Source organism: Setaria italica, chromosome II (assembly GCF_000263155.2).
Source record: "Setaria italica strain Yugu1 chromosome II, Setaria_italica_v2.0, whole genome shotgun sequence".
Taxonomy (NCBI): domain Eukaryota; kingdom Viridiplantae; phylum Streptophyta; class Magnoliopsida; order Poales; family Poaceae; genus Setaria; species Setaria italica.
The window spans coordinates 5,715,650-5,728,208 of NC_028451.1; the positions used below are offsets into that span (position 1 = coordinate 5,715,650).

At 47.8% G+C, this 12,559-nt stretch overlaps 1 protein-coding gene across 1 annotated transcript; it reads left to right on the top strand.

Moving 5' to 3' along the window:
• The first annotated feature begins 5,926 nt into the window (after positions 1-5,926).
• LOC101762504 (plasma membrane ATPase 1) lies at positions 5,927-11,896 on the top strand. The gene is made up of 21 exons (XM_004955664.4): positions 5,927-6,253; positions 6,896-7,015; positions 7,142-7,240; positions 7,320-7,457; positions 7,552-7,686; positions 7,779-7,958; positions 8,047-8,253; positions 8,350-8,469; positions 8,544-8,663; positions 8,752-8,874; positions 8,959-9,063; positions 9,146-9,290; positions 9,459-9,623; positions 9,737-9,975; positions 10,059-10,091; positions 10,190-10,271; positions 10,415-10,575; positions 10,677-10,862; positions 10,953-11,135; positions 11,240-11,418; positions 11,536-11,896. Exons 1-21 carry the CDS (start codon positions 6,200-6,202, stop codon positions 11,630-11,632), a joined length of 2,871 nt encoding a protein of 956 aa, XP_004955721.1. The 5' UTR covers positions 5,927-6,199; the 3' UTR covers positions 11,633-11,896.
• Positions 11,897-12,559: the final 663 nt, after the last annotated feature.

The window sequence follows — 12,559 nt, forward strand, 5'->3', positions numbered from 1 at the left end:
CACGTGCTAAAAATAAGCAAGAGTAACCAAATCAGGCTAAGTCTTCGTAAGATCAACTCCATGCACTAGAAGGGAAGGCACTACCATCAGAATTCACACCCACCCCTCCAACTCCAATCAATCCATGGCTGTGGCCTGTTGGCTGTATCTCCTGCCCACATCCCCATACCATGTCCACTCCAACTAACCCTGCCAAGAACAATTTATGCCTTCCATGTGATGGGTACATGGAAGCCCTGCCCCTACAGTTTCCTTGCTTCTCACCGGCATAATCCAAGCCTGTCTGGCAAAGCTGCAAGAACAAATCTCCCTACCTTTTTGTGCAGATATGATGCGGACAGTGCTTGGTCTTTGGTACTTTAGCCGCTGCCGCTGCCGCTGCATGTGTCCTGTGTGTGTACATGTGTGCGGTTTCTGAGCCTTGGCATGTGCACTCAGCGCTGGCATGAGAAAGTTAAGGCCTTTCACTCTTGTTTGCAACGATCCAAACTGCACCGGCAGCGGCCGGCTCTATTACCTAGCATGCGGTTTTGGCCTACTTTCATTAGCTTTGGCAGTTGGGCTTAGGGGTTTGATTACTCTTTTAAGTAGATATCTTTGTACTATAGGGTTTTTTTTTATTAAGATGAGGACTTGTACGGCCTAGCTATGAATGAAGTAAGCTAAGGTAAAGGATTTTGTACTTGTCTAAAGAACTGAGGAACGTTTTTCTAAAGTTATCCTCATCTTTGCAAACTTTATGGTATTGCGAGGAGCGTAATGATCTAAGCAAAAGTGTTCGCGGACTTTGAAGATAGAATAAGTGTATCACAAGCTAGCGACCATAAGGTTTAAATTGAACCAACTAAAGGCAATGGATTCTGAAGATAGAAGGAGTGTATCGCAAGCTATAGCGACCATAAGGTCTTTTTTCCTACTCCATCCGTCTTTTTTTCCTACTCCATCCGTTCCAAATTATAGGTTCGTTTTGACTTTTCCAGGTCCAAAGATATTATTATGCACCTAGACATACACTATATCTAGATGCATAATAATATCTATGAATCTAAAAAAAAGCTAAAACAATCTATAGTTTGGAATGGAGGGAGTACCTACTTTTAACTCTAACACGCGCGCGTGAAAACTAAGTGAGCTTGATCGATCTCTCTGTTTTTTTTTGTGAGGAGTCCTCTTGAAACTTCACCAACCAGAGCTAGCTACTCCTAACTAGGAGACCATTTCCACCAACATCTCACATATCTCTATCACACATGAGCTGGTGTGTTCCTAATATTTCCGGGCGAAAACTCGCGTTGCGCTTTAATTTGGCTCTTGTGTCGCGGGAGGAGGACCATCCACCAATACCCGCGCACTTATTAATAAAGATCTACCTAGGTTTGGAAACTTCTTCCGCGAACCGATCAACCGTGCCCAACCCAACCAGTGGCTCTCTGTCCCTCTGTTCCAACACGACAAGACATGGACCAATGCCCGGCCGGCCAACTCTTCATCCATCAAAGCCCTTGTTTACTTCGCGAATTTGGGAGGTGCCAAATTACTGTAGCAACACTGTAGCGTTTCGTTTGTATTTGTAAATTATGTCCAAACATTGACTAATAAGGCTCAAAAGATTCGTCTCAGCAAAGTACAATACAACTGTGCAATTAGTTTTTGATTTCGTCTACATTTAGTACTCCATGCATGTACCGCAAGTTTGATGTGATGGGGAATCTTCTTTTTGCATAGTGCCAAAGTTGGGAGTTTGGAGGTAAGAGAACAAGGGCAAAATTGAAAAGACAGCACCCCCAGCCTGATTTCTTCGGGGAGGATGCGGACACGCTTGACAGAGTCCCTCCTCCTCCCTTGTAGAACAAGGATCGTGACGAAGAAACGTTGCTAGCTCAAAGACCAAACACCTGTCTGTCCCAGTGTGTTTTCGAATCTTTTGAAAAAACAAAACTCTCGCTCGACTTTCGAAATCCCATCGAGAATTTTTAAGAAGCGTGGCCGAGGCTCGACTGGCCGGCGAGACAGTAACGTGCGCAAGCGAGTGGGGGTTTCTCCTGGGCCACACGACCCGGCGCAGAAGATCTCGGGTGCGAGGCCCGCCGCGTGGGCGGTGGGGAGGGTAGCGCGCGGCGTGTGGCCGTAACTACGGAACCGTACCGCGGCTTGTACCCGCCTCACGGTCCCACCCACCCACGTCGAGGTCGCGGGGATCCTCTGCGGCAGGGCGTGGTACAGTGCAGTGCAGTCCAGTGGACCCGTCCGCGCTGGCATGCTCACTCGCATTCCGCTGCCACCGGTCCGATCTGCCAGACGAGCAAGGCCATGTTTACCTACCTCCAAACTCCCAACTTTGACACTATGCAAAAAGAAGATTCCTCATCACATCAAACTTGCGGTACATGTATGGAGTACTAAATGTAGACGAAATCAAAAACTAATTGCACAGTTTTGTTGTACTTTGCGAGACGAATATTTTGAGCCTAATTAGTCAATATTTGAACAATAATTTACAAATACAAACGAAACGCTACAGTTGCGCATTTATGGTAAAATACCAATTTTACCTATGCCAAATTGGGAACTAAACAAGGCCCAAGTTGTGTCCGTCCTGTGCTTCCAGCTCGGCCTTGAGCTTCCTTCTTCTTCTTTTTTTTGCAGAACTTGATTCTTGGTCGAAATGTACGATGCGTGAATTGCCATCACATTTCATTGGTGATTTCCACCAAATTAGTAAGGGGTAAAATTCCTGTCACATCGAATATTTAAATACTAATTAGGAGTATTAAATATAGATTAATTATAAAACTAATTGTACAGATAGAGACTAATTTGCGAGATGAATCTATTAAACCTAATTAGTCCATAATCGATAATATAGTGCTACAATAAACATGTGCTAGTGATGGATTAATTAGGCTTAATAGATTCGTCTAGGGAATTAGCCTCCATCTGTGTAATTAGTTTTATAATTAGCTCATGTTAGTCCTCCTAATTAACATCCGAATATTCGATGTGATATGAATTTTAATCCGAACTAAGGGCAGTCCCAATGGGAGAAACCAACCTAGTTTCCATAGTCTAGGATATTGTATCAAGAAATCATCCTTCACAATGCAACTTTTTTATCTAGAGTCTAAACAAAAATCCAACCAATCATTCTCCCTTCTAGTACCAAATCCTCTGTGCATCATGTAAAGGAGCTCGAGTGATGGGTAGCAGCGGTGCAAGCGCAAAGGATTCGATAATAAGTAAGAAGAAACTACTTGGGTCTCCCCAATGCAGATTCGCTGGTTTCTTGGCTCATTGGTGCGTGTTTCTCTAAGAAATGGTTTCTCTCTCTCCATAATAAATCTACTGTCACATCAGCAAATTGCTTAGTTAGCATGACAATTAAAAGGGATAGAAACTATCATCAATGTCCCATTGGGACTGCCCTAAATAACCAAACACCCCTAAGCGATCTAGGATTCGATTAGAAGAGCACTTGACGAAGTAGTAGTACCGAATTGTGACACTCACAGGCTGACAGACGTGCAGGGGGTTTGCCCCTTAATCGCTGGCCCAATCATGCAGCTTAATCAGCACCAGCAAACAGCCTGCGCCAGCGCAGGAGAACAGAATCCCAAGCCATCAGCTCCCACAGACAGCGGGCCGTATACCACGGACCCGTACGACCCACGTCCGTACAACGGAAAAGGCCTCAACCCAACTCCGGACAGGACCGATTCATGGGCGCGTGCGTGACAGCGCATCTCCATTGGCCGGCCCGCCGGGCCCACCGCGCCCTGTTTAGACGAGTTCGCTGCACGCTCCGGCAGTCTGGCATGAATAATATGATAGTACAGCTCGGAGCACTAACCTGCTGCTGTTGCTGTTGCTAATTAACCTACTAACCCCCTGCTTGCTGCTGAATGCTGGTCCGTACAAGCGGCGTGGAACCCCAGCCAGCGCGCGCACCTGACGTGCCGTGCCGTGCCGTGCCGTGCCGGCGGCGTCGCGGTCCTGCCGCCGGCTGCCGGCGGGGCCTGTCCCATGCAGCTCTCATTTTGGGAGCACTTTGACGGCTGGTTTGTAGTATGTACTGTCCAAATGTACCGCGTGTTTGCAATTACTAAAAGATTTTGTACTAGTTAACAAAATTTTTTTTATTGTACTAAAAGATCTAACGGACCTACTACTACTACTACATTTGAGTCTCGAGATGAGCCGATGCAGTTTACTGCTGAGCACCACCGGATCAGCTTATTTAGTTATTAAAATGTTGTCACTTCCTCTTGGATGCCTGCTACGACTTGCAATCCGAGCAGGATCACCAGCATCGCCTGCGCTGGGGAGACCTGGCTCCGGCACGCGTGCCGTTTTCTAATCGGGAATGCGTGGCCTGCAGCACGATGGACGGACATCTCCTCCATCTGGGTACAGTACAGATCATCGAAGATGCTATACCTATTTTTTTAATCTAAGAGAACATGTGTAATACACTTTGCACTGTTTTTTGCATGCCTATATTGTTAGAGTGGATCAAATCGGGGGGAAGAAGTTGAATTGGGGGTCTTGTGTTCTTAGCCAGCTGGATAGTGTATGTATCCTGTCCGATGGGCCAGGGGATGCCATCAAGGGCAACAATAAAAATGTACGTAAGTACTTGCTGCTAAAGAAAATTAGTGTATCTATGGACTTCTGAAGGACGTTATTTCTAGAACATAAATAGGTTACTCCACGTAAAAAAAGAAGAAGGAGATCGTGCATCTTTGGAAATGGGTTTGCTTCTTATTTCGTACCACGTATAAATAGGTATAGGTTCTGTATCTCAAATTAGTATTTGCGGAGAATTAGTTCTTTTTTTTGCAAATTAATCCTTGGATGTATTGCATTTTAAAAGAGTGAATGAGTGCGCAAATGTGCGGACCTCTCACTTCTCCGCATGTCGTTAGGACACGTTGATCTGTTACGGATTTTTTAAGGAAATTATGTTATGTGCATATATTTTTTATATACACGTAGTCTACGAGGTATGATTTTGTGGTTACCTAATTAGAATTAATCACTATAGTGTCCTTATTAGATCACGTCCCTCTATCCACGGCTCTACGCCGGTTGTCACGGATATTCTCATCATGTGCTTGATCTTACGATTGGCGAATGGTCTGATCCCCACAAACACCTGCACCCTACATATTAATTTCGGCAAACAACTCACGGTACCCGACACGTAGACCCGAACCACCTGAAAAACACGACACATAACACGCGCGCTAACCCACCCCACGATGCACCAGTGTACTATATCCACCAGTTGTTACGGATATCCTCATCATGTGCTTTATCCTACGAGTGGCGAACAGCATGATCCCCACAAACGCTTGCACCCTACATGTTGGTTTCAGCAAACAACTCATGGTACCCGACACGTAGACCCGAACCACCCAGAAAACACGACACATAACACGCGCGCTAACCCGCCCCACGACGCACAAGTGTGCTATATCCGCCAGTTGTCACGGATATCCTCATCATGTGCTTGACCCTACAAAGTGGCGAACGGCCTGATCCCCTACAAACGCCTGCACCCTGCATGTTGGTTTCAGCAAACAACTTACCCGACACGTAGACTCGAACCACCCAGAAAACACGACACGTAACACGCGCGCTAACCCGCCCCATGACGCACAAGTGTGCTATATCCGCAGCAATAAAGCCACCATTTTCAAGGGTCCAAAAATAAGGGAAAAAAGCTCTCTTGGACCGTGCGCCGCGCCGCGGTTCTATCTCTGGCATTGATCGCTTGCACGCGTGTTCGGGTTACGTATTCACGCCTCGTCTGGTCGACCTTGCACGTAATGCCGACCGTAGAGTCAAAAGCTATAGATAGAGGTGGATGAGCGCAATGGTTGCCACACAGTTGGTGGCCGCAGCGGATGAGCACCCGCACGCCCCCACGCCCCCAGTCTCACAGCCCAGTACGGTCTCCAGTGCAGTCCCCACACCCCTGTGAAGATCCCACGCCGATTTCTCGTCTCCCCTGCCTCCCGTCGCCTGCTATTTAGGCGTGCCGCCGCGCCAGCCTGCGCCGCGCTGTTGGGGTGTAGTGAGGTGCGGTAGCCTGCCTGCCAGCCAGCAAGCTCGCCGCACTTGGCAGAGCAACCGAGCCGCTCTCTCTGCTGCCCGCCGGGAGAGGAGGGGAGAGGCGGCCGCCGGCCGGGGAGCTAGGATGGAGGACAAGGCGGCCAATCTGGACGCCGTGCTCAAGGAGGCCGTCGATCTCGTACGCTCCTCCTCCTCCCCTCCAGTCCCACAAGAACTCACCAAACTCTTGGATTTCTGCGTTTTTTTTTCTCTCCTGCTGTTACTTTTTGGGGTGGATTTGGACCGTCTGGTGGCGCTCTGCTCCGTTCATCTCTGCTGCGCCCTCTCCGCCTCTCGTTTCGTGGATTTTTGGAGTGCGTTTTGGTTCGGGGGCGGGTGTTCTTGCTGCTTGGTGGTGGACTAGTAGTCTAGTTCTCTCTCCCAGTTCGTGTTCTCGCTCGATCTCGGCGGGATTCCCTGATCCCCGCTCCGCGGCGGCCGCAGTTCGCTCCCGGTTGCCCCACCCGCCGATTCGGCCCGCCGCGCGCTTGGTTTGCGTCAGCGTCGGTCTCGTGCCGCATCTCGCTGCGGTTACGCTCGACTTCTCTCCATTTTTTTTCTTTTTTTCGTTTCACCTTTTCAGTACTCGCCTTTTCAATCCGCGCACGTTCGCCCTCCTTTTTCCGCCCAATCCGCGCCGTTTTCCGCCGCTCCCGAGCAGCGAGATTGTTTTTTCCCCAAAGCGTGCGTCCCCCGAAAAAGCTGGATGATTCTGCTCTTGGTTTCGCGCTGATCTTTGTGCCGTGGTTTGATGCGATGGTGTGTTCTTGTGACTGCGCAGGAGAACATCCCGATCGAGGAGGTGTTCGAGAACCTCCGATGCAGCCCGCAGGGCCTCTCCACCGAGCAGGCGGAGCAGCGCCTCGCCATCTTCGGGCCCAACAAGCTGGAGGAGAAGCAGGTGAGTGAGGGAATCCGCGGCCTTTGCCTCATGCCTTTCTGTTCCTGTTACTCGGTCTGTTACTCGATCTGGCAGATGGTGTGATGTGAAGTTACATGATGGATTTGTGTGCGTGTGCCTGTGCAGGAGAGCAAGGTGCTCAAGTTCCTGGGCTTCATGTGGAACCCGCTGTCCTGGGTCATGGAGGCAGCCGCCATCATGGCCATCGCGCTCGCCAACGGAGGAGTAAGTGATGATTCTCACAGCGGGTGTCTTGTTGGAACTGTGGGTTCAGAGGGTTTGATGTGTTTTGCTGATTTTTCAGGGTAAGCCACCGGACTGGCAGGACTTTGTAGGGATCATCACTCTGCTCATCATCAACTCCACCATCAGTTTCATCGAGGAGAACAATGCCGGCAATGCCGCTGCCGCTCTCATGGCCCGCCTCGCCCCCAAGGCCAAGGTACAGTACTGAAAGGATCTTGTTTGTTGTTTGGGTCGAAGCGCTGTTGTTGCCTGAAGGTGGAGGGTACTGATTTTGGTTTGTTCTGGTAAAGGTTCTCAGAAATGGCCGGTGGACCGAGGAGGAATCTGCTATCCTTGTGCCAGGAGACATCATCAGTGTGAAGCTTGGGGATATCATTCCAGCTGATGCTCGTCTGCTTGAGGGTGACCCTCTGAAGATCGATCAGGTCATTGCAAATTGCAGTTGCTCTGCTCTTATGTGTACTGGTTGATCCTAAAAGTTGTGCTTCTTCTGACTTTCTGAGTTGCTCTTATGCAGTCTGCACTTACTGGTGAATCCCTTCCAGTGACCAAAGGCCCTGGTGATGGAGTGTACTCTGGTTCCACTTGCAAGCAGGGCGAAATTGAGGCCGTTGTCATTGCCACTGGTGTGCACACATTCTTTGGCAAGGCAGCACATCTTGTCGATTCAACGAACCAAGTTGGTCATTTCCAGAAGGCAAGCTTCTAATCCTGTTCTCAGCACTTGCTTACTTTATTCATTGGAAAATTTCTTACGTGATGGTATCTGTTGTTTCACAATCCAGGTTCTGACTGCCATCGGGAACTTCTGCATCTGTTCAATTGCTCTGGGAATGCTCGTGGAGCTTATCGTCATGTACCCTATCCAACGCAGGGCTTACCGACCAGGAATTGACAATCTGTTGGTGCTTCTGATTGGAGGGATTCCAATTGCCATGCCCACGGTCCTTTCTGTGACTATGGCAATTGGAGCGCATCGCTTGGCTCAACAGGTATGCACTTGTACAACGAGGAAAAATTTGATGTTTGTTGCTCAAGCGATCTAATATGGGAATTTAATATACTGAAATTTTTGCACACTTGTGTAGGGAGCAATTACTAAAAGAATGACAGCAATTGAGGAAATGGCTGGCATGGATGTCCTTTGCAGTGACAAGACTGGGACATTAACATTGAACAAATTGACTGTGGACAAGAGCCTCATTGAGGTAGGCTGAAGTTCAATAGTATTTCTTTCTATGTATCTTGCAGTAGTTATAACATATTGCAAATTAACTGGCAGGTTTTCCAAAGAGGTGTTGATCAGGATACGGTAATTCTGATGGCTGCCAGAGCTTCTCGTACAGAAAATCAGGATGCCATAGATGCCACAATAGTTGGTATGCTGGCTGATCCAAAGGAGGTAATCAGGTTTCTTTTGAGTTTGTGATGTAAAGCTAATTTACTTTTCGTCTAACTATTTCTTCTTTATTTTGCTTGTTTGACAAAAGGCTCGTGCTGGTGTTCAAGAGATTCACTTTCTGCCATTTAATCCAACTGACAAAAGAACTGCTTTAACCTACCTTGATGGAGAGGGAAGAATGCATCGCGTTAGCAAGGGAGCACCAGAGCAGGTACTGTTTTCTTAAGCACAGCACGTATTGGGAACTCTACATTTGTGAATACGATTTCACTTATTAATAGTGGAAGTTAAACAGATCCTTCATCTTGCGCACAACAAGTCGGATATTGAAAGAAGGGTCAGAGCTGTGATTGACAAATTTGCTGAGCGTGGCTTGCGAGCACTTGGTGTAGCTTACCAGGTTTGAGATCCCTTGACATGAACTATTGCTACACTCTTTAGCTTAATTTCTATTGTACTTGACTGACAATATTCATGTACAGGAAGTGCCAGATGGTAGGAAAGAGAGTCCTGGAGGACCATGGCAGTTCATTGGGCTCTTGCCCCTTTTTGACCCCCCTCGTCATGATAGTGCAGAAACGATCAGAAGGGCACTCGATCTTGGTGTCAATGTCAAGATGATTACAGGTTTGTCATATTTCATCACTGTCCACACTTTCTTGGGTTGATTGCTCTAAATCTGGAATTATCCTCAGGTTCCTTGCAAACATGTTGCTAATAATTTGTGTTCGCAGATTGGGCGTGCTAATGGATTTATGTATTGTGACATTGATTCAACCTATGTTTTCCTTTCAGGTGATCAGCTTGCTATTGGGAAGGAAACAGCACGTCGTTTGGGCATGGGTACCAATATGTACCCTTCATCTGCTTTACTCGGGCAGCATAAGGATGAGTCAATTGTTTCTTTGCCAGTTGATGAATTGATCGAGCAGGCTGATGGTTTTGCTGGAGTCTTTCCAGGTACAATTTTGGAGATTATCTGTTTTAGAACTCTTTTTTCATAGGGATCAACGGTTCTTCACCATCTGTTTGCAGCACTGATGCCTAGTTCATCCTTTTCCGTTGCTTAACAGAACACAAGTATGAGATCGTGAAACGCTTGCAAGCAAGGAAACACATTTGTGGCATGACTGGGGATGGTGTAAATGATGCCCCAGCTTTGAAGAAGGCTGATATCGGTATTGCAGTAGCAGACTCCACCGACGCAGCACGTAGTGCATCGGACATTGTCCTGACTGAACCAGGCCTTAGCGTGATTATTAGTGCTGTGCTGACGAGTCGGGCAATTTTCCAAAGGATGAAGAATTATACGGTATGCCAATCCTGGAGTGTCTTTTCAATTTCTTAGTGTTCCATTCTTTGTTCAGTACCTTCATAGTGCATTTGTGCTTGCAGATATATGCTGTGTCAATTACCATCCGTATTGTGGTATGTATTTGTACTTAGTATTTACTATTTCGGGAATAATGCTCTGTTGGCTGATTGGACCAATAATTTAACTGATCTCTACATCTTCATTGTCACAGCTTGGCTTTATGCTTCTTGCGCTGATATGGAAGTTTGACTTCCCACCGTTTATGGTCCTGATAATTGCCATCCTCAACGATGGTAAGCCTGCTTTTAGTTAATTCATTTATAGAGAGTAAAACCTGTAATTTATCAATTATTTATTCTGTTGAAATCTACACACGTTTCAAGTTAAGTCGCAGATTAGGTTACCTAACAACCTCAACCTTTTGACATGAATATAGGTACCATTATGACTATCTCGAAGGACAGAGTAAAACCATCTCCACAGCCTGATAGCTGGAAGTTAGCTGAGATCTTTGCAACTGGAGTAGTTCTTGGTGGATATTTGGCCATGATGACAGTCATTTTCTTCTGGGCTGCATACAAGACTGACTTCTTCCCGGTATGGACCAATAGTTTCTTAAGCATCTTAAGGTTTTGGGCAATTTATTGTACATGTCAATCGGTGTAGTGATCACCCTTGTCATGGTTCCTAATCTGCAGCGAGTGTTTGGTGTCGAAAGCCTTGAGAAAACTGCCCAGGATGATTTTCAGAAGCTTGCCTCTGCCGTGTACCTTCAAGTCAGCACCATAAGTCAAGCCCTCATCTTTGTGACACGGTCTCGCAGCTGGTCGTTTGTGGAGCGTCCTGGGTTCTTGCTGGTCTTTGCTTTCTTGGTGGCGCAGCTGGTGAGCGATCTGAAGTTCTCTGAATTCCATTTCATGGTTTGCTGCCATATTGCCTTTTTGCATTTTAGCTCACATCCATCTTGTTCGCAGATCGCTACTCTGATTGCTGTATATGCCAACTGGGCATTTGCCGCTATCAAGGGTATTGGATGGGGCTGGGCCGGTGTCATCTGGCTTTACAATGTTGTCTTCTACTTCCCGCTGGATGTCATCAAGTTCCTCACCCGTTACGCTCTGAGCGGGAGGGCATGGGATCTCGTCCTTGAGCAGAGGGTAGGGACACACACACGCACGCACAGAATGCTTGTTAACATTCAACTTACCATCTGCTGACTGTCAAATGTGTACCCTTTCGTGTTTGCTTCCATTGCACACAGATCGCATTCACAAGGAAGAAGGATTTCGGGAGGGAAGAGAGGGAGCTCAAGTGGGCGCACGCTCAGAGGACGCTCCATGGGCTCCAGGCACCGGAGGCATCCATCTTCGAGAACAAGACGACCTTCAACGAACTCAACCAGCTCGCGGAGGAGGCACGCAGGAGAGCCGAGATGGCGAGGTACAATGCTATTCCAGAGTTTCTGGATACCCCGTCTTGCCCAACTGCAGTTGTTCCTTGATCGTCTTCACTGAACGTGGAACCTGAATGGCACCTGGTCTGTTGTTTGTGATGCAGGTTGCGAGAAGTGAACACCCTGAAGGGGAAGATGGAGTCGGTGGTGAGGCAGAAGGGGTTGGACATGGAGACCATCCAGCAGTCCTACACCGTGTGATGGATCGATGGATTGATTATAGAGGCAGCTTCTTCTTACTATATACTGTACTAGGCAGCAATAAGGAAACCCATGCTTGGTCCTTGATGATGATGATGATATGTTTCTAACGTCGGTGCGGTGCTTATCGCCTTTAGTCTCACCCCAATATGCTGTTGTCCATTAACCACCCCCGGCAGACCATTTACCGGATTGAGATGAGACATACTCCTGTAGTGCTTATTAGTAGATGATAGTATAGTACAACATTTTTGCTTTGTTATATCCTGTGCTATCTGGCCTTGGTTGCCTGCCTGCTGCCCTGGATTCCTGAATCTGATGTGTGTGTGTGGGCATGAGCATGTGCAATGCTACCGTTGCGGCCTGGACAGCACCAGTGGCCTCACATGGCTGAGAAACGCTGTCCTGGGCTTGCGCTGCAGTCGTCGTGGCTGGATCCATGCTGCACTGCATTCACTGGCTGCCTGCATAGGCTTGTGGAGTTCTTGGCATGTGGGTTGCTCTCTCCGTGCCCGGTTGTTGCTACTTGCTAGGAGACCTGATCTGATGGTGATCCTGATGCGCATGGTGTAGTGGCGTGGCTCCACTTCCACATGGGTAGGTCCTTGCCGCCCAGCATTGTTGGGTATCAGCAGCAGCACGGCGCCTGTTCATTCCTCCGAATCCGACAGAAGAAGATGATGGTCAGGTGCAGCAGGAGCGCGCTACCTGCAGCCTGGGCTGCTATCCCATATGGGGCGATGCGACAGGCCCAAGAAAGAAAGCCCTTCAAACCCTTTTTGTATAAAAGAAACCTCCCTATGGGGGTTGATGAACGGGAGCTTGATCTGCGACCATACCCTGTGATGTCATTCCCTGATTACCCCCAATAGCAATCTATGATGTAGAGCATGGGAGTATCCATCTGTCTATTCGGATCACTTGATC